Here is a 24,598-nt window from a genome sequence, read left to right on the forward strand (position 1 = left end):
GAGCAATATTGACGCCTTAGTCAAACGCGTTATTTCTATGATGTGTTTCTTCTCAAGCAAAAGAATATCCGATAAACCGATCCGGTATAACAAATAATGCATCTAAACGGATATTACAAGTCTAGAGTAAATGTTATAACCACATCAATAAATAACAGCTGTTTAATTACTATGGAAAAATGATACATAAATATACCGTACGCACACGGAATTGTTCGGTTTGCGCCTATTCTAATTTCCTAACGTACTTTATTCACTACTTTAATATCATTTGCCAGTTCCACAATCATACAACTTCCGAAATCGTTTCATTAACAATCGTATTAATTTCTATTTGCGATTATTTTTTTTTTTTTTACTTCAATATCATTTTTAAAACATCATACATAATCCGTTTAATGACCGTTTAATTATTCCCAATTAAAATTCAGCATATGCTGACATCGAACCGATATTGTGGAAAATACTGTTTGTTTTGTATCCAAGATGAAGTGATCGGGCAATTCGTCAGGTTTCAAAAGCAGCCTGGTATTAGCATGGCCAAGGGATTCTGTTTGTGTTACTGGGACAGCGGGGAAACCATGTGCGACTGTATGCCGAAACACCCGGTTGACATCGAGGTCCTCGAAGAAGCAAACACGTCTGTAGGAATCAAACTTCATGTACTTTTTTAATCATGTATAAAACATAACTTAATTTAGGCAACATTGTAACACAGAATATTTCATCCAGCGTGTGTATTTGTTTATTGAGTTTTCGTATTCTTTTAAAACTATAAAAACGTGCTGGTTTTTACAGCCCTTTATTTATGTTACCATTTGCTTCGTAGGTGTTCCTGCCGCCATCACTAGCGTCTTATCTAGCTGTGCAGTCCGACATATCCGATATTTCGTCGGATCCGGGCTATAGCATCCAAAAAACGGAAGCAGACGATGTTTTCAATGATTCGTCGGTTGAAAAAACAGAAAAGGGTGATTATGCTTAGAAGTTTTCATCTGTTAAAGAGCAGTTACTTTTTGAATATTTGTTGTCGTTTATTGTATTCAAATTTTATGAAATACAAACGAATTATCAATTTGACTGAAGTTATAGAAAATGCAAACAAGTACATGTACTTTGTAAGATACGTTTAAATATGTAAAATTATATTGTGTACATTAATTCAGAAATTCTGTTTCTCTCACCATTTTAATATGATAAAAACTGCAATTGTAGTTTATACTAAGTTTTGTGATTTATATGTTTCAATCGTGTTGGTATATCTATGAACCACAGGTGGTTAGCGTGTGGCTATGGTATTAATTAGTGAAAACATCATTGTGAATGATAAATAATCATATTATAACGAACAATCAACTTTTTTGAAAAAAAAAATCCCTATCAAATCACGATCTTGGTTTCATTCAACGCAGAAATGAATTTCCTTTCTAGAAATATATATATCTTGTTATATTTCTACAAATGCTGGGTTAAATATTAAGAAAAAAAACGATACACAACTCGCGTTACCTACTTGACACCGATCAGACAGATAAATGAATGAAATCTTCAGCTGTAAAGACACACCTTCGCATTGGACAAATGAAATCACTCGTGTGTTTAAAATGTCGGTTAGTTGAAATGTATGTAAACAAAGGTTTCAAACTGCGCTGGACAGTCAGTTTTGATGCATAATGCAACGGCAAGCACGGTAAGAATGCTTTTTCATACGTTTTATTTAATTATGGTATCGAAGTCGGTGATCTTTGTAGGGAAAATGCTCTTTACTCCGTGAAGATTTTATTCATTTAACCTGTCTTATCGATGTTAAGTAGGCCATGCGAGTTGTGTATCGTGTTATTTCTAAAAAGTTTACCCAGCATTTGATATTGCAAGACATGTACATTTCCCGAAAGGAAATTCATTCCTGCGTTGAATAAGACCGCGAAAATCGCTGCACAATTGAAGAAGTTATGGCTGTTCAAAGCGATGCACCCCGTTTTCGGGTGATTTTGAGTTGGATACCTTGTATATATATATATATATATATATATGATAGTGAATTTGTTTTTCAGAAAAGTGGATTATTCGTTATAATATGATTATTTATCAATCAAAATGATAATTTCACTTATTAATATCATAGCCACTCTAACCACCATTGCTATGAACGCCATAGCTGCCAACTCACAGCAACGGACTGCATGTACTTGTATCAATAACTTGCTCAATATCATTTCAGTTATTGCTGGAAATGAAAGGACATCTTGCAAAAAGCTTTGTATAGTTGCTATCGGAGTAGGGGTAACTGTGTTCCTTCTAATATCGTTCTCGTTATTTATGTTATGGTTCACTAAGAAATTAAATGATCGCCGAAAATCTAACATAAAACACGTGGGAAGTGTGACGTCCATGTCGGGCGTGACGTCAGAATATCCAGACGACAGAGAGGGAAGACTTTCCTACACGTCTGAACAATGGTCTCCGAAACGACAGATTTATTCCACACAAACCACCCCAATGGTAATTATTTATTGCATGTGTTTTAAACACACCCCTGTAAAGTGGTTTATCAAAATCGACATCGATACAGTTTACAAGAAAAAAATAGTGATGTACTCGTGGAGAAAGTTGTTAATAAAAAAAATGTTATGATTTTATTAGTTTTTACTACACAACTTTTTAAAAGCAATATATTTGAATTACTTTTACACATTGTCGCGTAGTCGTTCTATCAATAATGCCATGCGCAATTTTCCGTAATGACGGGACTCGTTTCACTTGAGTGAGAGCAGTTAAATACGTTGCGAATATGGCACGTCGGTTCCATTCTTATATTGTTAATTCGTCCGTAAAATAACGTGTGATGAAATATACAACAATAAAGTCGTAGATGGGTTCAAGTCCAATTTAATATGGTACATTTTTATGTATAGTTAATTTCTCCCAATATACAAGTCAAAACTAAAAAAATCATCTTAATTTAAGTGAAATAAGAAACAATCGTATTCCTTAAATAACAACATGATTGGGTGCGTTCTCTGTCCGTCCATGTCCCGCTCTTCTAAGTTCTAGCCTAATGTATCCATCTTAATATATGCGCATTGTGTCTTTTCTAACAAAGCATATACATTAACAGCTACCTGATCATTAAACGAACACGGATGTATTCAACTTTTGATTGGTCAATATAACCCCTCGCACGTGCTAATTGTTGATTGGCTAATTCGCTTCTTGGCTTATTAAATCATCTGGTAGGAAATGCAATTGATAACATTATCACGTTTGACGAGGGTATTTTGATGGTGGATCATTTTGGCATCTGTTATGTATAACAGCCTAAAGGAGTATGTTGGTTTGATCTACAAGCCACATTGTTGGTCTGAAACGCAATAACATATGCGGATTAAAGTATGCATATTTGCAATATGATAACTAATCATTTTGGCATTTTTCATGTAGTCGGTTGAGACAATGGAAAATGTCATGATGAGATGTGGACGTTATTCACTGCTCAGAACTGTTAAATTGGTAATTTTAACTGTGTACATATAGACTTACTGTTATCCAAAGATAACGTTCACAATGTCCTTCTTGATTATGCTCGCAAAGAACACATTCAAACCTGCTCAATCCAATACGTAAAATATAAATAATATGGAAATACTTACACTCGGCTTTCCGACGAAATGTATACTCTATCTCAGCCTTCGCATGATCCACAGTCGTTGCTGGAGGCGATTGATATTGCCTCATGGAAATGTATTATTTAGTAAATTTCATAAAAGCATTGACATTTATTTTATGAAGGCGACGATTTTTCATTACGTTTGAAGTACAGAATTCGTTGCATTATGACGTATTAAAATTGGTTAAGCCCAGCATGTGCCTATTTAAATGATCGCTATGATATTTTAAGGAATTCCAGTTTTCCAATATCTGAAACTTTCCGGCTATTGATATTTGTATCTTCTTAAGATTCTATGTCATTGAAAATGGGCAACACACTTCCCACTTAGAATAGTTTTTCTACTCCCCCCCCCCCCGATGAAAAAAAAAAACAACATAAAACAATTTGGCACATGCTACATTTTGATAGTTATGCAATTTAGCCGCAGAGCGCCTATTATCTCATGTTCTAACAAAAATTATTCCATTTATAGCGAATTCGACAATAGTTGCCAAAACCGCTTGATACAAACTCTATGTCTTAAGAATATACAACAGTTCTATATGATATGAAAACTAACACCTCTATCTTATTATGTGGTACTTTCTTTCAAATGCTTCCACTTATATCTAATTACGTGCATAACAGTTCATCTATCATCGGCAATATCAACTCATACAAACACCAAACTATATATTGTTATATATATTAGACATATTGTGTCTCGTTGCGATACATCTGAAAAGGATGTATTCCAGTACATATTTGATACATGTGAACAACATCATTCCAGTTTCCAGATGACGGCAAGTGGGAGATAGACCGTGAAAGTCTGTCCCTCGAGAAGACTCTGGGGGAGGGGGAGTTCGGTCTGGTACTCAAGGGCGTTCTGAGGTGGGCCGCTGGGCAGGCGGTGGAGGAGCCGGGTAGAAACGTGGCCGTGAAAATGCTTAAGCGTGAGAGTATATTTGTTAGACATAGATTTACGTGTGTTATTTAACATTTTAGTTTATTTACATAGAGGATATTTGTTGGATTCGGTGGATTATCGATTTTAATTCATGAGTGATCATAGAAAATAATATTTTCACGAGGGGCGCAGCCACGAGTTAAAATAAATAATTTCTATGATCACGAGTGAATTAAAATCGATATTCCACCAAATCCAACAAACTTTCTTTTTATGTTATGCTTTTTTTCACCGTTTATATGCATTGTTAAAGAGTTCAACTAAAGAATTTCGCTGGAATAGTGACGTCATTTCGTAAAGAATGACTTCATTTCACAGTAAACAGCGAAAATAATCGGTAATTTTCACTGATAATTTTCATTGTTTGAAACAGTAAAATTATCAGTTTTAATTCACTGATATTTCTGTATAAACCACCGGATTGCATTAAATAAAATGTGTGAATGTCTTATAATAAACATGGCGCCATCGAAGCGTTGGTTATAGATCAAATTATAAAAAAAATAGGAATAGTATAATTGATTTCTTAATGTTAAATGGACGTTAATCCCTCGGTATAAGAAAGTATGCATTATGGTGGAAGTTTAAAAAAAAAACTTTACTGTAATCGCCATAAGCTGAACTTATCATTCTGAGAGCCGTCTTTAAGTATTTTTACAACAATTGCATTTTGAAATGTACTATTCGATTACAATTTACAGTATTAAATTTATTTTAGAAGTTCCTCTGTCTAAGCAGTTATCATATAAACATCATGTCTGTCATGTCTGTCGTTGCTGTTCCAATTTACCTTTTAATTGTTTTGGTATGTTCGACTAACCCCGAAATCGAAATGATTACTCGACCACTTTCGGATTTGGCTCCAATTAAACATCATGCATGTGATTTTTTTTTCTTTAACGACTCATATACACTTAAGTTTATTACAATGACAAATAGTATTTAGGCCAAAAGAAATATTACATTGTTATTATTTATTTGCTTATAAGTCCGACGGTTTGTTGTGTTCAAGAGGTCTAGTATTTGTAGAGCTTTGATTTCACCTTCTGAATCATATAAGGGTAACGGTAATTTGGTTACAGCTATTGTCAGTTGACAACATTTGTCCATAAGAGTAATAGATCGTATTTACATTTCATTTTGTGGTTATATTTAGCATTAAATATCCTACTCGATAAAATACATTTCATAACAACACTCGTGAAATAATTTTGTGGTTGTACTCTTTTAAATAAATGAATAGTTTGTAATGTAATTGTGAAGTTCGACAACCAATAATCATATATTTAACAAATAATTATTAATTGTTCGAAGTGTTCGTGGAACTATCAGAAAATAGTTTGCCTCTTGAGAATATTCATGAATATATAGACCGCTTCCACTTTTAGAATTGGTTAACGGTTTGAATACTTGAAATGTGGACAGGCCTGTGCACAAGCTAATCTGGGAAAACACTTTACACAAATGCATTAAGCCCAATATTCCCAGAATGCGACTGTATTTTACCTCAGACTGCGCCAGCCCTATGGAGGAGCAGGACTTATGGTCGGAGTTCACCCTGCTGAAAGACGTCAGTCATCCGAATGTAATCAAGCTGATCGGCGCATGCACTGTAGGAGGTAAGGACATGTATACCCGGATATTAATATAAACGTAACGTGGGTTTGTTCATCTTTTTTTTTTTTTTTTTTTTTTTTTTTTTTTTTACAGGCCGGGCTACCGTTACCTCGTGAAGAGGCCAGCAGTAGGACCAATAAATAAACTCTGAAACACACACACACGTTCATCTTTTTTGTATGTGTTGGTGATATTTAGAACAGAATTTTATCCGGACAATTCGCGGTATAATACCATTAACAGAACTAACAAGCTGATGGATAATACTATACCCGTTTATAGTAGTTAACCCTCCATATACGACATTGCTTTAATTATTGTTCTCGTTTATATTATTGCTAATATTTTGTTATTATATATTAATATGAAGTTCGGGAACAGTTGCGCAATACAATAATAATTCAACATAAACGGATTAATCTAATAGGAGTACACCTTTCTGGGACAGTTTCTTGTATACGACAACTTCGTATTAAAATGTACAGATACTATGACTTTATTTAGGTCCATTTTACTTGGTGGTGGAGTACTGTGAACATGGCTGCTTACTTCAATATCTTCGCCGAAGTCGCTTGGAGGAAAATGGTTACATAAATACCAACCAACGGTAAAAGTCTTGACTTTAACGTAGTTTTCTTAACCAATTCGAATAAAGCATACTGCTGATATATTATGCTGGGTGCTAAAATGCGAAACGGTCATTACCTTTAAACCATTCTCAAATGCAATACTCCTTCACACAACTGTTGTATTCATCATTGATTTGAGTTTATCGGCATGAAATCAGGCGCGTCAATTGAAATGATTAGATGTAATCAACATGCAATGCAAGTGGAGCGCACTTGTATATTTTTTTCACATAAATTTTTCTTAGGTTTAAGACCACGGAGCATCTCGATCAGACGAACAAAGAGTTGACAGGAGACCTACTGTCAATAAGGGACCTACTGTCATTTGCCTGGCAGATTGCCAAAGGAATGAGCTACCTTAGTGAAATAAAGGTATGTGGGGTTAAAAAGCACATGTATCATTGATATAAGTATGGTTATTTGCATGTGTTCATACTATGATCATAACCGCTTTAACGAGATATCATTCCTCCTTAAAAAATGTGTTTTGAACTGTGTTTTTTCATCAAACACGTGCAATATTATGTTTATTTTAATGACTTTTTTATGTTTATAATTTCCTTTTAGCATTTATTTCTTTTTTTTTTCTTTCTAATTTAAGACATTTAAATGATGAAAATGATCGGATAAATAGAATATAAGATACGTGTTGACCACATATAAGTGTATATTCTCGGCAGCAAAAAACTGAACCAATTGCCAAAGCTAGTGGGTAATGCTTTAGTAGTATTATCAATAAACTAATCTCTAGTCAACACTCAGCTAGTTTTCTCTAGGTCACTTACAGAAAACACAAGGTACCTGCGAAAACCTACAATATCGTTTAACCAACAAAGTCAAATACCCAGAATGCGAACACAGCTCGCTGTATTTACGTGTGTAAAATGTTTGTCGAAAGATATCAAGTAAGGCAATCTCATTTTACATCCTAATCTGATATTTATTACCAATGAACTAAGGTAAGTACCTACTGATCAATATGCTGACGCCAGAATGTATTCGACGTTTTCTATTCGAGCTGACCTTTTTTAAAGGTCGTTCACACTCTGATACCTCATCGACAGTAATTATTTGACCTAATACTAATATTTGTTAATAAAATGGGTCAGCGTTGTTTGACATACAGATAAAATGGGTTATTTTTCCTACACGTATAGAGATCCGCAAAACTAATGTCTATTTTTGCCACTTCAGCTCGTGCATCGCGACCTGGCTGCACGTAATATCCTCGTGTCCAATGGAAAGGCGTTGAAGATCTCCGATTTTGGTCTCACAAGGGACGTGTACGAAGCGGACACGTATCTGAAAAAGAGCAAGGTACGTTTTGGAGTTATCAACAGGTGACAATACAACCGCCGCAACAAATGGACATTACCTTTTTTCTTTCATTATTTACGATGTTATTAACGGAGCGTGTTTTATTTTCTTTGCTGTTATGGTTTAATTTTGAAATGTCGACTAATTAAATGTTGTTATACATAAACGTTCCCATATAAAATACAAAATCAAAAATTGGTTGAGGCGCTGATCAATGAATTATATTTAAGTTACACTAGGTAATTTGTAAAATATATACATGTTTGAAATATATATTCGTTAGCCGTGTTCAGTTGGTATCATTTTTAACAGGCGTTGTAATTTTTATACAATATCATGTAACGTTGGCTTCTTTTGAACATGAAGCGTGATGCTTAAAATATTTCAAGTGATTGCATAGCTTTGGGGTTAAAGTCTAACTATTAAATATTTTCTGTGTGAAGTCATTTTTCAAACATATTTTGTTCGCGAGATGCTTCTATCACGTCTTTGATATATATTTCAGGGCCGTATTCCGGTGAAGTGGCTTGCCCCTGAGTCTCTGTATGCCCAGATATACACCACAAGAAGCGATATGTTAGTACAACAGTTCTTGCAATATATTATTGTCCCCTACCGGTGAAACTGGAGGGGACTTATTGCTTGCGCTCTGTGTGTCAGTCAGTCTGTCTGTAAGTCTGTCCGTCACACTTTTCTGGATCATGCAATAACTTTAAACATTCGTCATATTTTTTAATGAAACTTGAAACATGGATAGATGACAATATGGATATTATGCACGTCATTTCATTTTGTTCCTACGTCAAGAATTCTGGTTGCTATGGCAACAAATATATTTATAAAAATCTGAAAATGGTTTTATCGTTAGGGGACATATATTGCATGGTTATAGTATTGTTAATAAAATATGTTTCAATTGATGAACACATTGTCATTTTTCTTTCTTACCAACTTCATTACTAATGGGAAACATATATCGATTTCTTCCGATTGTAAATTTATCGGCTTCTCTATTATTACACTTACTGAACATAAAAGTCATTTCGAAATAGAAAGGTAATCAGAAAATGGATGCTGTTTAATAATATCGTCAATAAATCTGAAGTAACCAATAATGATACGCCGTAAAAAGCAATGCTATATTAAGCGAAGACATAAATGCCGATAACATTATTTATTTAATGCTAAGTGATTAATTATCGGAGAAATAATTCCGGATATCGTTTCTCACTTGCATGATTGGGGACTACTTTTCTAACATTTAATTTTGATGTTATTTAAATGTCTGGTCACATTTATGATAGAAAATCGCCAAAAAGGAATGAAGACAGTAAGCTGTAAATGTTTATACCACCGTTTATGCTTACAAATACTAATTATAAATAATATAGTTTATCGGAAAACGTTACATTTAATTATTTTTTTTAATATCTTACCTCTTTATTTCAAAAGACTTTGGCTGCCCGAGTAATGAATGAAAGTGACTATCGGACAATGTCTAATGGGTACTGATAGAAACTAAAGCGTTAGAGGAGGTCATCGTGGAACAAAATTTAATTTGAAACCCAGATTATTGTCAATCCGAATTTGTGCTTATCCGAGTTGGACACCGTATTAACCAGGTCACCTATACAATTCAGTAATGTTGTTATTTCTGAATAAAACGAGAAGAATGAAGGTATACCTATCATTTATATTGAACTGAACTCTCTTCCTTAATAAAGCTTCGAGAGTTTTACATTTTTCGAAGCATATTTAAATGTATCGTTCTTGTCTGGGCATCACTTCTTTGTGACATTTTGTGTGTTGTTGTGATCACGTTAATTTAGCCTGTAACGCAATGTAAAGATAAAAAGAATTGTTTTGGCTTGTATCGGGTCGACTCAAACACATGACTTCCTAAAAATCCCCTCGCATTTATTGGAATCCGAAATAATGATTTCTTAACATATTACTACAAATCAAATAAGAAAATAAAACGCGTAAAAAAACTACTGAAAAGTAACTCGAATGAAAATAAAAATTAAAAGCACTACATAAAAAGAAAATGTGTTTGCTTTCGGGGTAATGCTATGAATGTTTTTGTTTCGCAGCAAAGTGACAGATTCACTCGCGCATGCGACTATGCATAGCATTTTTATTTGTTTACTTTACTGTTTGAAATATTCATATAATTGCACCAAAAGCAAATAAATATCCCTGATTTATCTTAAAGCTTTCGATGCTGGATGAAAAGGTTCAATACTGCTGATCACTTGCATACTCATGTTGTTAACTCTTATTCGGAACGTTTAAGTGCACAGCTATTATGTTAAGCTATTAACAACCACTTTCACTGGATTCCGTTCCGCCTTCAAAGTGTAAAAGAAATTAGTGCATAAGGATGAAGATACGGTCAGTATTAAGAAATTATCGCAGCTTTAGCTGTATTCTAGTTTCTTATCGGTTCGATTTAAGTTTGAATTTGTTTATTGTACATAAACAAAAACAGTATGACTGTAAATATGTATGAACATAGGTAACCAGGAATATGCATCTAAAGAAGATCAATTTGTGCTGCAGATCTCGATTATACTAGCGTGTATGTTCTTTTACCGGAATAATGACTGGCTTCGATATCAATGGATATCATGACAATCATAAGGAGCATCGGCAGGATTGTTGATATATCTGTTGTCTGGGTCTAAGTATAATATAGTTTGTCTCATGAAGCCGCAATTTATAATATCGCATTGTATGGGCCGCCTTAAATCCCTATTATGCTATGCATACCTTGTTATGTTTGTCTTTCAGTTGGTCGTACGGAATAGTGTTGTGGGAAATCGTGACTCTCGGTGCACCGCCGTATCCTGGCATTCCTCCAGAAAGACTGTACAACCTTTTGATTGGCGGATACCGTATGGACCGACCAGAAAACTGCATTGACGAATTGTAGGTTTAGTTCGTGAATTTATTTCCGCATCTTATAACTCTTTCGAAGCAAAATCCATCTCTTGTTTGCACATGCCAATTGTGTGATATCGTTTTATAAATCAAATCATAAAATAGATTAGGTAAACAATAGTTTATCATGTGATTACAGTCCCCTGATAGCATGGATTAATGGACATAAAGATTTCCATGATTCCAAACAATATAATATATAGCTCATTTTAATTAAAGATGCTGTATGTATTACGTGTAGTATCAGAAGTCCAAACAACGTTATGAATGTTCATGATTTATTGTGTTTAAGTAAAGAATAGAATCCATGCTTTGTTGGACGGATATTTAAATTACGGAAATCCCTATTGATTTCATTATATCTCTTAACCAAAATAGAGGTATTTAAACAAGCACATAGATAACATATTATTATTGCCGTAATGTCAATACATGTTCAAGTATATCAATAAATGATTTAACGATTTTTGTTTTGAAATTAAGTACTACTCACATATATGTTCGTTAAACACTCTTGACATTGTACTTCGAGTATTTTACACGACAGATGTATCAAACAACTACATCCTGGCTTTCTGAATCACAAAACACATGACCAATCAAACGTCGTCGTAAGGATATTCAAAAACATAAATTCTGGTATACGCAAACTCAGGTACGCCGTGATGCAGAAGTGCTGGAAGATAGACGCTGCCGACCGGCCATCGTTTGCCACCCTGGCAAGCATCTTTGACCGCATTTTGCAGGAACAGACGGTATGAATGATTAATTATCGTAAATGTAATTTAAATTATATCATGTGTGTTTGTTTTTCGCGTGAAAGGCTCATTGTTTTGTTATTGATTTCATCAACTCACGGCAAGGTCTGGTTTCCTCTAACAAGGCATTATGTCAGTCATCAATCTTAATTCAAGTATCGCAGAAAAGCGTTAGTTTTGTGTCAGAGCTGTCGTTAATATACTTTCAAATTTACTTTTAATATTTTATTATAATAACCAACGTGTAATACGAAATAAAAGTAAAGGATCGTTTACTGTCAGTTGACCAAATAATTTCTTCAACACATTAACAAACTCATAAATAATGCACCTTCATTGGTCGTAAAAGCAGAACTGCAGTTACTTTTGATGTTAGTTTTCAAGAGCATAGATACTTTTTATTTTATACAATTCTAGAGGCCAGCATGTTGATTACAAATATAAAACACATTTTCAGGGTTACTTAGATTTGTCAAAGGCTACCTTATTGGACCAAGAACTATTCAAGAAACAGTGTGCACATGACAAAGGTAGTTTTTATGTATGATTTAGTTTTGTTTATCATACGATCATCGGTCATGATTTAATATTTTATTACATAACAAACATTAATGGTATAACCGATTTTTATAATGTATAGTCGAAAAACTAAAGAATACAGATGCTTGACAGTTTCGAAGTTAGCGTTCAAGTTAAAACATGCGCGATAGTTTTGTATAGCATAGCATTTTGAATTATGTGGTAAATGAAGTCAGTCGTGTGTTTTTCATTACGTTACAGTGGAAGCGTTAATTACCAACTCTCAAATGGAACATAATTCTTCTGACAGATCTAGGAATTCAAGAACTGTGTCTAACCATAATTACTGCCCGGATAATTACCTGGTACCGATGTCAAGTCATTTCATGGGTGAGGGTGCACCCTATTTCTTAAAAGACAATATGTCCACAGATGATATAGATGACAATAAGGGCCATGGCGAAGAGGACAATGACAATGGTATGAAGTGCAACTACATGACCCCGTTACTGGACATGAATATAAACATCAAAGAAAGTATACTAACTAAGTCATATCGCCCGTCTATTACCAGTGAATTATCCGAGCCAATGTTCAGGAAACCGGTCGACATGAATATCGCGATCAACAATATCAAGAACAGTAAAAACAAGAGTACCATTTTTCCCAGCGAGCAGAAACATTTGCTTTCAGAAGCAGATAATTTGCGTCTCAGAGCAAAATCTGATGCCTTTGTGCAAATTGAAACGACGCAGTGTTAATAATGTAAGATGAATTTTTTATACGATCCATAGGTCACTAGTCTACGCGATAATTTGCTTTTTAAATGCATAATCTAACTCATTCATTTAGGCTATTTGATAAATAATCGGTTGTGTCAGTCATTTTCCCCATTCTTATATAGTTGAATTGTGTTCAAATTAAAGTGTTGATTTAAAGCCTAATATTTCAATATTCAAAATATTTTATCCAAGTTTCATTATCAAAACTGTCGTAATTCAAATGGTAATATTAATGTATAAAGACTAATGTGCACTTGCTTATATGCTGACATTAAATCAATGCCTGTTATGTAATGTTTCAAGGAAGGATAACTCATGTATTACTTGTTATACCCTCAAAAGAGGCATACAGTAATCGCATCGACGGTATGTTCGTCCGTCGTTCAGCCCGTTCTTCCGTCTGTCAGTCTGTACGTCCTTCCGTTTGTCATTCCGTCCGTTAGGCTATCTCGTTGTTTGTGAGGAGTATAACTCGGAAGTATTGAAGAGATTCAAATGAGACTTCGTGAAATGCAAGATGGTCCAAAAAATTTCGACATAGCACCTTTAGATAAAAGCTATACTTTGTGGACATTCGGCGAAAAGCAAAAGCACTAGTTTTATTGTATATAAGAGTATTTTTCTTTAAGCAACGTGGTCGTACAATATGTGAATGGAATGATACTTATAGGACTCCTCATCGGTGGCACTAAATTCGTATTTTGTAGAATTTGTTTTGGACTGTCACTGACTTGAAGCACTGTACGAGTTAAAAAAAAACATTTCCAGAAAAAAAACATTCCACTTTCATCGCATATCGGTATTTAATGGATGTAAAATGCGTATGTGCTTTGTATCTTTTCAACATATGGTTGTAAATTTTGTTTCAGAATTTGTATTGTTTATGGAAGAAAGAAATCTTTTTAATATAAACAATGTATGGAAAAAATTCTATGAATATTAACGAAATGTTTTGCGGATGAGGTTCGGGAACCATGCTGAAAAATGTCCTATTCTTCCAATCAAAACACTAAGCAAAGGGATTTATATGTCAACCTATATTGTAGTGAGCTGGTTATTAAGTACAAAAATTGTTTACCTTTTAAATACTTGTGTGTACAGTGACATTCGGTTGGTCTGGTGTTTTTACAAACATAATAAGTAGAATATGCATATGAATCTGATAATACACAGACCCACTAACATATAAATCAAACCATGTTTGTAATTTACCATTTTGACCAAGAATCCTGCCACTGTTCTTTCTTGTAAAGTTGACTTGAAAACGGTCCGCTCGTAAACACACTTTTACTTCGATTATCTATGTTTAACACTGAATGTTTATAGCTTAAAATAACTCTCCGTGAAAGTTGAGTACACATATTTTGCTAATCCATGCATGTTATACGTATATCTTCATATTTGTATTGTTATTTGTAATGTTCAGTAGTAATCGGCATGTGATTTTTCCACTGTCCGCCATCTTGGAATGTCGACTTGTGGGTAATTTTTGCATAGCAACACACAGCGGTGTAAACATAAATCTCACCGGCGCTATATTTAAGCTTTAGGTAAGAAAGCTGCACTATTTTTAGCAGACGTAAGGTCATTATTTAGTTCATATAGTCTGTTTTAAATTGTTTTGTCATTTAAAGTCTATTTTATTATTTATAAGTGTTAAGCGTGCGAGCGTTCCATAATTGGTCACGGCAGTTATTGTGACCCGTTTTTGGTCACACTGTGACCAATATTTGGTCACAGTGACCAACTTCTGGTCACAGTGACCAATTTCTGGTCACAAGTGGAACGCCGCGGCTATATAAAGTGACCAAATTTTGGTCACAGAAGTTATTCTAGTCAAAACCTTAAGGCAGGCAACATCCACGCCAATTTTTTTCTTAAAAAGTACTTTTTCTTTTCGTAAGTAATTTAAGTAACTTATAGTAACAGTAATACCTTTGTAAGCAGATAATAAAGCGAACATTTAACATATTTCATTAAACTTGAGCATTATTGAAAGTATTCAATCTATTTTGGTTGTGATCGTTGGCAAGTGTCATTGTTCCTTAAATTCGACGAGGTCCCGTTTACGAGTGTAATGTCCATTGTCAAAAATATCTATTTTGACGCGCAGTTTACCGTCGCAAGATTGAAAGTATTGTAAAACCTTAATAAAGGTTGCAGGTCATTTTGTTGTTGGAAATATAACATTTTGTTGAGTTATTCGTGGAAACTGAATAAAAGTTGTATAAAGTTAAATCGGACTTTGAGTTAAACATTAAACACCATTGATAAGGAGCGCACTAACGGAGCGTAACATAATTTATGGTGGCAGCGGTGGGATCAGTTGTTATAATTATTATATGCTGATCCAGTGAAATGAACGAAACGCAGAATAAACAGTTGGTGTTAATGTAAAATAAAACCGCAACAAATTAAAGCTTGATATTTACGCTACCAAATCGAATTATTTATAAACGAGATATTTAGCACATCTAATAGAAAATAAATAAATAATAAACTACACTAGAGTTGACATACACATTAAATAAATAAAATAGAATGTATTTCCAAACACACATTAACTGAAAATTATATTAAGCGAGAAAAGTAATAAACATTACTAAACATGCTTTCCCAAAATCGAGTCGTTAGCGAAATAAGTTTTCAACGACGGACTGAAAATGAGGAGGAAGACAGCGACGTACAGGCAAGCCACGAAAGGGAGCGGGACGACGACGTGGACAGTACCGCCGACGTTGGCCAATCGACCGAGGGTTCGGTGATCCAAACGCAGTTGGCGAGTATCGCAACTGTGCTCAAAGATGTTGTTCGGGAGTTAAACAATTTGAAACAAGATCGCCAAACAAGTAGTACCGCTATGTGCATGGACACAAACAATAACAAGGACAAGAGCACTGGGGCAAGCGCTGTTGAGTCGGGGTCGGCTACTTATACACGGAACGGAGTAGCAGGGCCTCTGCAAGGGAGAGAATACAGAGACGGGAGTCGGCAGGTGTACGAAAATATAACCTCCCACGGGCGTTGCAGTGTGCCTAGGTACCAGGATGGTACCGGTGCAGAAGAAAGGGGTTCATATGTCCATCGATACGACGGTGAACGGCGTGAACTGGACGAGGTTATACTTAACTACGATCGCAGACAAGCCGGTCAACTAAGGGACAGTGCGCGTTACGGTCCGGAAGTGAGGTATGCGAACGACATGGAACCATACGGGGTTAGGTTCGCTACTCCACTTGTCGCTAAACCGCTTCCAGTAAAACTGCTGGCATACTCCGGAAAGGAAGAGTGGGCTACCTGGATTGCACAATTCGAAATTATTGCGAGCAGGTTCCACTGGAGCGAAGACGAGAGGCTGAACCAACTGCTTCCCAGATTAGAAGGTGCTGCAGCCCAATTTGTGTTCACGCAGCTATCGCCGCATATCATCAACAATTACCACGAGCTAATTGTTGAAATTAATAGCCGGTTCAGGGTAATTGAGACACCAGGTGCGTTCGCCGCCAAGTTCAGCAGAAGGTCCCAGCGACATGGTGAAAGTTTGGAGGAATATGCGGCCGATCTCAAGCGTCTCTATGACAAGGCGCACAGCTACAGAGACCGGCGTACCAGAGACGAGGACTTGGTAAGAAGGTTTCTCGACGGCCTGAGTGACGAGGAGCTCAAATTTGAAATTGAGTTCAATAAGGACCCAAGAAACATTGACGAGGCAGTCTATTACGCCGTGAATTACATTCAGATACGGAAGTCCGGTAGGGGTGAACGAAGGGACAAGCACAATGCTCGGATAGTAACTCCAAGCTATTCCGGTGAACGCGACTTCCGGTCGTATCGAGATGCTAGTGAAAAGGGTTCAGCAGCGAAGAGGCCTAATACGAAATGGACACCTAAAGGATCGAGTGACGGGGTGAGAAATCAGATGGAAGTTAAAACCGAAGAAACTAATAACAACGATATCAAGACGCTGCTGAGCAGAATTGAAAAGTTAGAACGACAGAATGGGTCTAGTAGGTGGTCGGGTACCGGAAGACGAAACGTAGAATGTTTCCGGTGCCATAAACAGGGGCACTACGCGAGGGAATGTCGAAGTACACCAAACAACCGCTCAGAAAACCCCATTGTCACAACAGAAGGACATTTAAACGGGAAGGGACCGACTCTTGCGGCCAAAGAGTGGTCCAATTAATGAATACAACGGAAGGCCAGAATCAATGCACTGAAAATAACACCAAGCCATCAGATAATTTTGATATGGCTGTAAACCAAAATAACAATGTGACGATTGCAATGCAATTTGCAAAAGGTGTATCCGCAGGAAAGCAACATGGAGACGGGTTCTATGTTAGGGGCTCTGTAGGGGGTGTACCAGTAGTTATTACGGCGGATACTGGCGCAACGAAAACTATCGTTTCCAAGAGGGTCTACAATAGAATGTCGACGGCAGAGAAACCGATTCTGAAGGGGTCTGTCAACCTAGTAGGAGCCAATGGGACATCCATTAAGAAGTTAGAAATGGGTGGGTTTCGGCTCATGGTTGGACCAGCGGAGTTGGAGTGTGAGGCCGTGGTGGCAGAGATTAAAGACGATGTCCTGCTGGGATACGACGTCCTAGGATCGGAAACGAATGGTCCAGCTGATATATTAATTAGCAAAAGGGTGATGGTCATAAATGGTGTGGAAATACCTTGCATCGGCAAATATACAGGCAGGCCTATCAAAATAGTTACTGTAGCAGACGATGTGACAGTACCTGGCGAATCAGAGGCACTTATAAATGTATTTATTGAAAGGCAGGAAAGTGACGACGTGAATGTCGGGGACTTTATTGTCGAACCGATAGCGACCTTCAAAGATACACATAAGTTGTTAATGGCCACGACACTAGTGAATGTGAACGCGCATCCTACGTGTAAAGTGCGAGTATTAAACCCTTTCTCACACGAGGTGCGGTTAAGACAAAACATGCAAGTAGCACAAGCAGAAGAAGCTGAAGACGTTGTTAAGGTGATTGCGAATGCCGAGTCTGAAGATGTAAATAGAGTATCAGTGCGCCGAGTTCAGGTTACACCGGAGCCCGTTAATATATTAAATGTGTTTCCAGAAGCTGATGAAAATGAAGTGCCGAATCATTTGCGCGATTTGTATAAAAGATCGATCATAGGAAAAGATGTAAAACAACAGCGTGTCGTAGCAGGGTTACTGAAGAAATACGGTGAGACGTTTTCCAAAGCGGAGTGGGACATTGGCCTTACAAATCTGGCTGAACATTCGATTGATACCGGGAATGCGCCGCCGATTAAACAAAGACCACGACGTGTGCCGATGGCGTATGCGGAAGAAGAGAAAAAGGCGATTGAAGAGCTACACGAGAAGGGGGTCATTAGAAAGAGCACCTCACCATGGGCCTCTCCAATTGTGCTGGTGCGTAAGAAGTCGGGTGCGATTCGGCCTTGCGTTGATTACAGGAAGTTAAACGCGCTTGTAAAACCTGACGGCTTTCCTATGTCTCGAATACAGAATTGTTTAGATGCTGTCGCCGGTTCATCCCTTTTCAGCAGTTTTGATTTGACCAGTGGTTATTTTCAGATACCACTCAAAGAATCAGACAGGCCCAAAAGTGCATTTGTATGCAAATACGGTCAATTCGAAATGACACGAATGCCTTTTGGCTTAAACAATTCGAGCTGTACGTTCCAAAGAACAATGGAGCTAGTACTACAAGGCTTGCAATGGGTCACGTGCCTTGTATACATCGATGATGTGGTCGTTTTTGGAAAGGACTTTGAGCAGCACATATTGAGGGTAGACCAGGTGTTAGACCGAATGAAGCAAGCGGGTCTAAAATTACGGCCAGACAAGTGTAACATGCTGCAGAGTGAAGTGGTGTTTTTGGGACACATTGTTTCCCAGGATGGAGTACTTCCGGATACTTCTAATGTTGAGAAGATTGCAAACTGGCCAACACCTGTTAACGAAAAACAGGTGAAACAATTTGTTGCCACCGGTTCTTATTATAGGCGCTTTATTAAGGACTTTGCAAAAGTGGCAAGACCCCTGTTTGACCTGACAAAAAAGGATGCGGTATTTTTGTGGGACAGCAGGTGTGAGGACGCTTTTCAGCACATCAAGAGAGCGTTGATGGGACCTGAAATAATGGGCTATCCATTGAATGACGGAGGTGAATTTGTGCTGGATACCGACGCGTCGGGGGTAGAAATTGGTGCAGTACTGGCACAGGTTCAAGAAGGTAGAGAGAGGGTTATCGCATACGGTAGCCGCTCATTCAACAAGGCCGAAAAGAATTATTGTATTACCGAGCAAGAACTTTTGGCAGTTGTCTTCTTTGTACAATATTTCAGGCAATATCTCTTGGGTAGGCAATTTTTAGTGCGCACAGATCACCAGGCTTTAGTTTGGCTGTTTAGCCTGAAAGAACCGAGTAGCAAAATAGCACGTTGGATTAAGATTTTAGCGCCATACGACTTTGGCATTGAATATCGACCTGGAAAAAAACACGGTCATTGTAACGCGTTGTCGAGGTGCGCAACACCAAAAGATTGCACGTGTAGTGAAGTAGACATGAGTGAACCGTTGAAGTGTGGGCCGTGTCAAAAGTGTAAGCGACGGTCCCTGTTGATGCAATATCAACTGAAACAATGTGATGGTCAAAAACCTAAAGAAGACGATGAGCAATGCAAGGCGGTAGTTAAAGTTGTTCGTAGCCCTCAGCCAGCAAAACACGAACAAGCCTCAACGTCTACTTCGATAAAGGTGGAGTCAGGTGGCCAATGCTGGTTGTACGACAAAACTCCAGCGGAAATAGCGGCAGAACAGAGCAAGGACCCTGACATTGCCGTTATAATAAAAGCAAAACGAGAAGGCGTGAGGCCGAGTAAGAGCGAAATAGATCTGATGAGCCAAGAAACAAGACACTATTGGATAATATGGGAGCAGCTGTTGCTAGTTAACGACGTTTTATGCAAGAAATTTGTAAAAAGGAATGGTACTGGGCAATTCTATCAGCTGATACTCCCTAAAGATCAGCGTGAAGAAATGGTGCGTCAGTTGCACGAAACGCTACTATCTGGACACCTTGGAGTGAAAAAAACCAAGGAGATAGTTGGCCAAAGGTTTTACTGGTATAAAATGAAAAAGAATGTCAAGTTGACGATAAAAAAGTGTGACATCTGCGCTTCTGATAAGCTTGGTACCAAGAAACCGAAAGCGCCGTTGGGTGAATTAAGAGCGGGAGCACCGTGGGACACGTTGGCTATAGATTATATGGAACCGTTCCCTGAAACAGAGAGAGGGAATCGATACATTTTAGTAATGACGAATCATTTCACTTAATATGTAGAAGTGTTGGCGGTCCCCAATCAACGGGCCGAAGACTGTGCCAGACGAATCGTGAATGACTTTGTTGCACGGTGGGGCACGCCCTGTAGCATACATAGCGACCAAGGTTCTACTTTCGAGAGTCGCGTCTTCAAGGATATGTGCTAGATGTTGAACGTTAAAAGACACGAACAAGCCCGAAAAATCCAAAAGGGAACGGCCAGACCGAAAGATTCAATAGAACCCTCTTGAAAATAATAAGGGCCTTTTTAGTTGACGAGCAGGAAGAATGGAATCTTCACTTGGGGTGTATCGCGGGGGCGTATCGAATGACGCCCCATGAAACGACAAGCCTGTCCCCTAATTTGATGTGCCTTGGTCGAAAGATTCGTGTGCCGGCGGACCTCATATATAATTACGCAAATGAAGAGTCGAACCCGGTCACGTCGTGTGACGAATACGTTCAGTACCTGCGTGATTGTATGTTGCGTGCACATTTAATAGCTCGTAGATTGTTACGAACAAGGGCGGAGAGAAGTAAAGAAATATACGATACTAATGTCGTTCACCACAGCTACAAAAGGGGTAATTTTGTGTGGTATTTACACGAAAACAGGAAAATAGGTGTGTGTCCAAAACTTGAACGATTGTATGAAGGTCCGTATGTCGTAATTAAGTGTAAATCGCCATTAAACTTCGTAATACAATTGACCCGTGATGGCGCGACCAAATTGGTGCACCACGATAAATTGAAAGCGTACGACGGTAATAACATACCTAAATGGGCTATAAGTGTGGTAAAGAAACTACAACGTGATGAACATAAGGGAGTTGGTAAAACGTAATGGAAACCGTAATATTAAAAACGCTGATAATAAATAAACGAATAAATAAATAAGTAAATAAATAAAAATTAAAATAATAATAGCAATATTAAATAAGTACTTAGAATCTTGCGCAAAAAAAAACGTTGCGTAAAAAAAAAAAAAATCAAAATGCATATAAAAAAAACTATATTTTTGTTTACTATTTGGGTGGGGGGCTATTACAAAAAAAGAATTAGTTAAAGTATAATCTTACGTTTAGTGGCGAAAAGGAACAATGACGCTTCTCAAGATCATTAAGTTTAGTAATAATATCAAGGTGTTACGTCAATACTGGTTGTTTATTTTAAAACATGTGGCGAGCAGTTGATGACCGGCATAGGAAGTATAAGTGTCGTGTATGTGGGAAAGCAGATCGAAAATCGAGGTCGATAGCCCATGTATTAAAGTATCACGTGTCTCTCGACCGTGTGCCGTATTCATGTAGCCTGTGCAACTTTCGGTGTATGGAGGAGAATGAGCTAATGAACCATGTTAAAAAGTACCAGCGGCATGTGAAGAAAGTAAGCAAACTTGGGTTTCCGGACTCAAAAATTTTGCTAAACAAGGCTGAAAACCCAATTGACATCCAAACCCTGATTGAAGCCGTTGACGAACCGGGGAAACCAGTCAACGCTGTTTTGCCACAAGCTACGAATAATCATGGCCCAGTGTCGGGCCTTGAACTATTCAGGGCTATGACAGGGAGGCAAGCGTCGAGCAGGGCTATTCATGAGGGGCCTTGGGCAACGAAGCCAGCGACGATCACGCCAACTCAACCGTCTGCGTTCGTCTCAATTGCAGGGCAAAAGGAAGGCACGAAAACTAATTCTTTTGCTCTATCCAGCGAGCCAGGATGGACGACTAACCCTCAAATAGACCAATATGATGCCCCAACGCCCTTGATGGACGAGCACGTCGAGGGGGAGGAGGAGTTCAACGAATGGTTGGTATCTCTGGTCGCCACTGATGATCAGAAAACGGTTACTCATGAGAAACCTAATCAGCAGGTACCATCTCTTACACCTGACGAACAGCGGGATGCGAGGAGTCCCATGCTACTGACGGCAACACCAGAACAGGAAATTGTGGTCTCCCCTACGATGTCAGCTTCCCCGGATACGTCAGCTGTAGTCCAGGACGCGATGGTTGATGCAATAAGGCAGTCAACTATACAGATGGTCAACGCAATAAGGGAGGGACAGTCTTCAATTTTGAGCGCAATAAACGCAAAACACAGGGACATGCTTAATGTGTTAAAGGAGATTCGGGACGCTTTGAAAAAAATAACTTAAATAAAAAACACTAACTGTGCCATATTACATTTACTGCGTTAATAGTTTTGTTGTTTTACAATGGCACTAACTAGTATGACGATGACATTTATTTAAATAATTAATGTTCATGTTTTAAAAACTATATGTAATGTTTAAGTTTCACTTAAATTGTCTTTAAATGTGTACGGTTATCTTATAACATTATTTCTACGGAAGCTCGATATGGACAGTTATACATGGATATTCTGAAACATGACATTTTAGTGAAATTTTATTTAAATATGTATTGGCTACGAAAGTTTAGCCAAAATTTGTGGGGGGTAATGTAGTGAGCTGGTTATTAAGTACAAAAATTGTTTACCTTTTAAATACTTGTGTGTACAGTGACATTCGGTTGGTCTGGTGTTTTTACAAACATAATAAGTAGAATATGCATATGAATCTGATAATACACAGACCCACTAACATATAAATCAAACCATGTTTGTAATTTACCATTTTGACCAAGAATCCTGCCACTGTTCTTTCTTGTAAAGTTGACTTGAAAACGGTCCGCTCGTAAACACACTTTTACTTCGATTATCTATGTTTAACACTGAATGTTTATAGCTTAAAATAACTCTCCGTGAAAGTTGAGTACACATATTTTGCTAATCCATGCATGTTATACGTATATCTTCATATTTGTATTGTTATTTGTAATGTTCAGTAGTAATCGGCATGTGATTTTTCCACTGTCCGCCATCTTGGAATGTCGACTTGTGGGTAATTTTTGCATAGCAACACACAGCGGTGTAAACATAAATCTCACCGGCGCTATATTTAAGCTTTAGGTAAGAAAGCTGCACTATTTTTAGCAGACGTAAGGTCATTATTTAGTTCATATAGTCTGTTTTAAATTGTTTTGTCATTTAAAGTCTATTTTATTATTTATAAGTGTTAAGCGTGCGAGCGTTCCATAATTGGTCACGGCAGTTATTGTGACCCGTTTTTGGTCACACTGTGACCAATATTTGGTCACAGTGACCAACTTCTGGTCACAGTGACCAATTTCTGGTCACAAGTGGAACGCCGCGGCTATATAAAGTGACCAAATTTTGGTCACAGAAGTTATTCTAGTCAAAACCTTAAGGCAGGCAACATCCACGCCAATTTTTTTCTTAAAAAGTACTTTTTCTTTTCGTAAGTAATTTAAGTAACTTATAGTAACAGTAATACCTTTGTAAGCAGATAATAAAGCGAACATTTAACATATTTCATTAAACTTGAGCATTATTGAAAGTATTCAATCTATTTTGGTTGTAATCGTTGGCAAGTGTCATTAAATTCGACGAGGTCCCGTTTACGAGTGTAATGTCCATTGTCAAAAATATCTATTTTGACGCGCAGTTTACCGTCGCAAGATTGAAAGTATTGTAAAACCTTAATAAAGGTTGCAGGTCATTTTGTTGTTAAAAATATAACATTTTGTTAAGTTATTCGTAAAAACTGAATAAAAGTTGTATAAAGTTAAATCGAACTTTAAGTTAAACATTAAACACCATTGATAAGAAGCGCACTAACGGAGCGTAACAATATTGAGGTGTATTTGCAGGGGTCCAACTTCCGTCCAAGGAAAAGTTCTGTTATTAGCCTATTTCATGAATGAGATCGAAAATTTTGTAAATGATGAACATAACGTTAAAGCAAAGATGCGGTCTATTCTTATCACAGCATGGCTGTCGTTGTTGTTGGTCTTATAAAAAAAACGTGCGCCAGTATTTATGTTATGTTAAAAAGGGGAAAATAAACGTATGAATGAACCGTAATTTTTATGCAACTATTGCATCATTGAATTAACATTAAATTATACATTTGTTTTTCTGCAAATCTTAGCAATATTGTGTATTATATTTCATAAATTGATTTTATAACGAATCTAGACAAGCTTGTATTATGT

The 24,598-nt window shown here is 37.1% G+C and overlaps 1 protein-coding gene and 1 long non-coding RNA gene across 2 annotated transcripts in view; one reads left to right on the plus strand and one right to left on the minus strand.

The window, feature by feature from the left end:
- Window positions 1-15,422, plus strand: part of LOC127866162 (proto-oncogene tyrosine-protein kinase receptor Ret-like) — a 30,244-nt gene extending 14,822 nt beyond the window's left edge. Inside the window, exons 10-22 of the mRNA XM_052406576.1 lie at window positions 487-644; window positions 830-971; window positions 2,222-2,502; window positions 4,443-4,605; window positions 6,131-6,238; window positions 6,741-6,843; window positions 7,111-7,237; window positions 8,060-8,182; window positions 8,688-8,758; window positions 10,976-11,113; window positions 11,781-11,880; window positions 12,341-12,413; window positions 12,664-15,422. Of these exons, the coding sequence (XP_052262536.1) occupies window positions 487-644; window positions 830-971; window positions 2,222-2,502; window positions 4,443-4,605; window positions 6,131-6,238; window positions 6,741-6,843; window positions 7,111-7,237; window positions 8,060-8,182; window positions 8,688-8,758; window positions 10,976-11,113; window positions 11,781-11,880; window positions 12,341-12,413; window positions 12,664-13,163 (2,087 nt within the window). The 3' untranslated portion in view covers window positions 13,164-15,422. The remainder of the gene's footprint in view (window positions 1-486; window positions 645-829; window positions 972-2,221; window positions 2,503-4,442; window positions 4,606-6,130; window positions 6,239-6,740; window positions 6,844-7,110; window positions 7,238-8,059; window positions 8,183-8,687; window positions 8,759-10,975; window positions 11,114-11,780; window positions 11,881-12,340; window positions 12,414-12,663) is intronic.
- LOC127866164 (uncharacterized) lies at window positions 7,759-11,838 on the minus strand. The gene is made up of 3 exons (XR_008042879.1): window positions 11,619-11,838; window positions 10,955-11,098; window positions 7,759-8,167 (listed from the first exon to the last, which is right to left on the minus strand). It is a non-coding gene; the product is annotated as an uncharacterized LOC127866164 (long non-coding RNA).
- Window positions 15,423-24,598: the final 9,176 nt, after the last annotated feature.

Source organism: Dreissena polymorpha, chromosome 2 (genome assembly GCF_020536995.1).
Source record: "Dreissena polymorpha isolate Duluth1 chromosome 2, UMN_Dpol_1.0, whole genome shotgun sequence".
NCBI lineage: Eukaryota > Metazoa > Mollusca > Bivalvia > Myida > Dreissenidae > Dreissena > Dreissena polymorpha.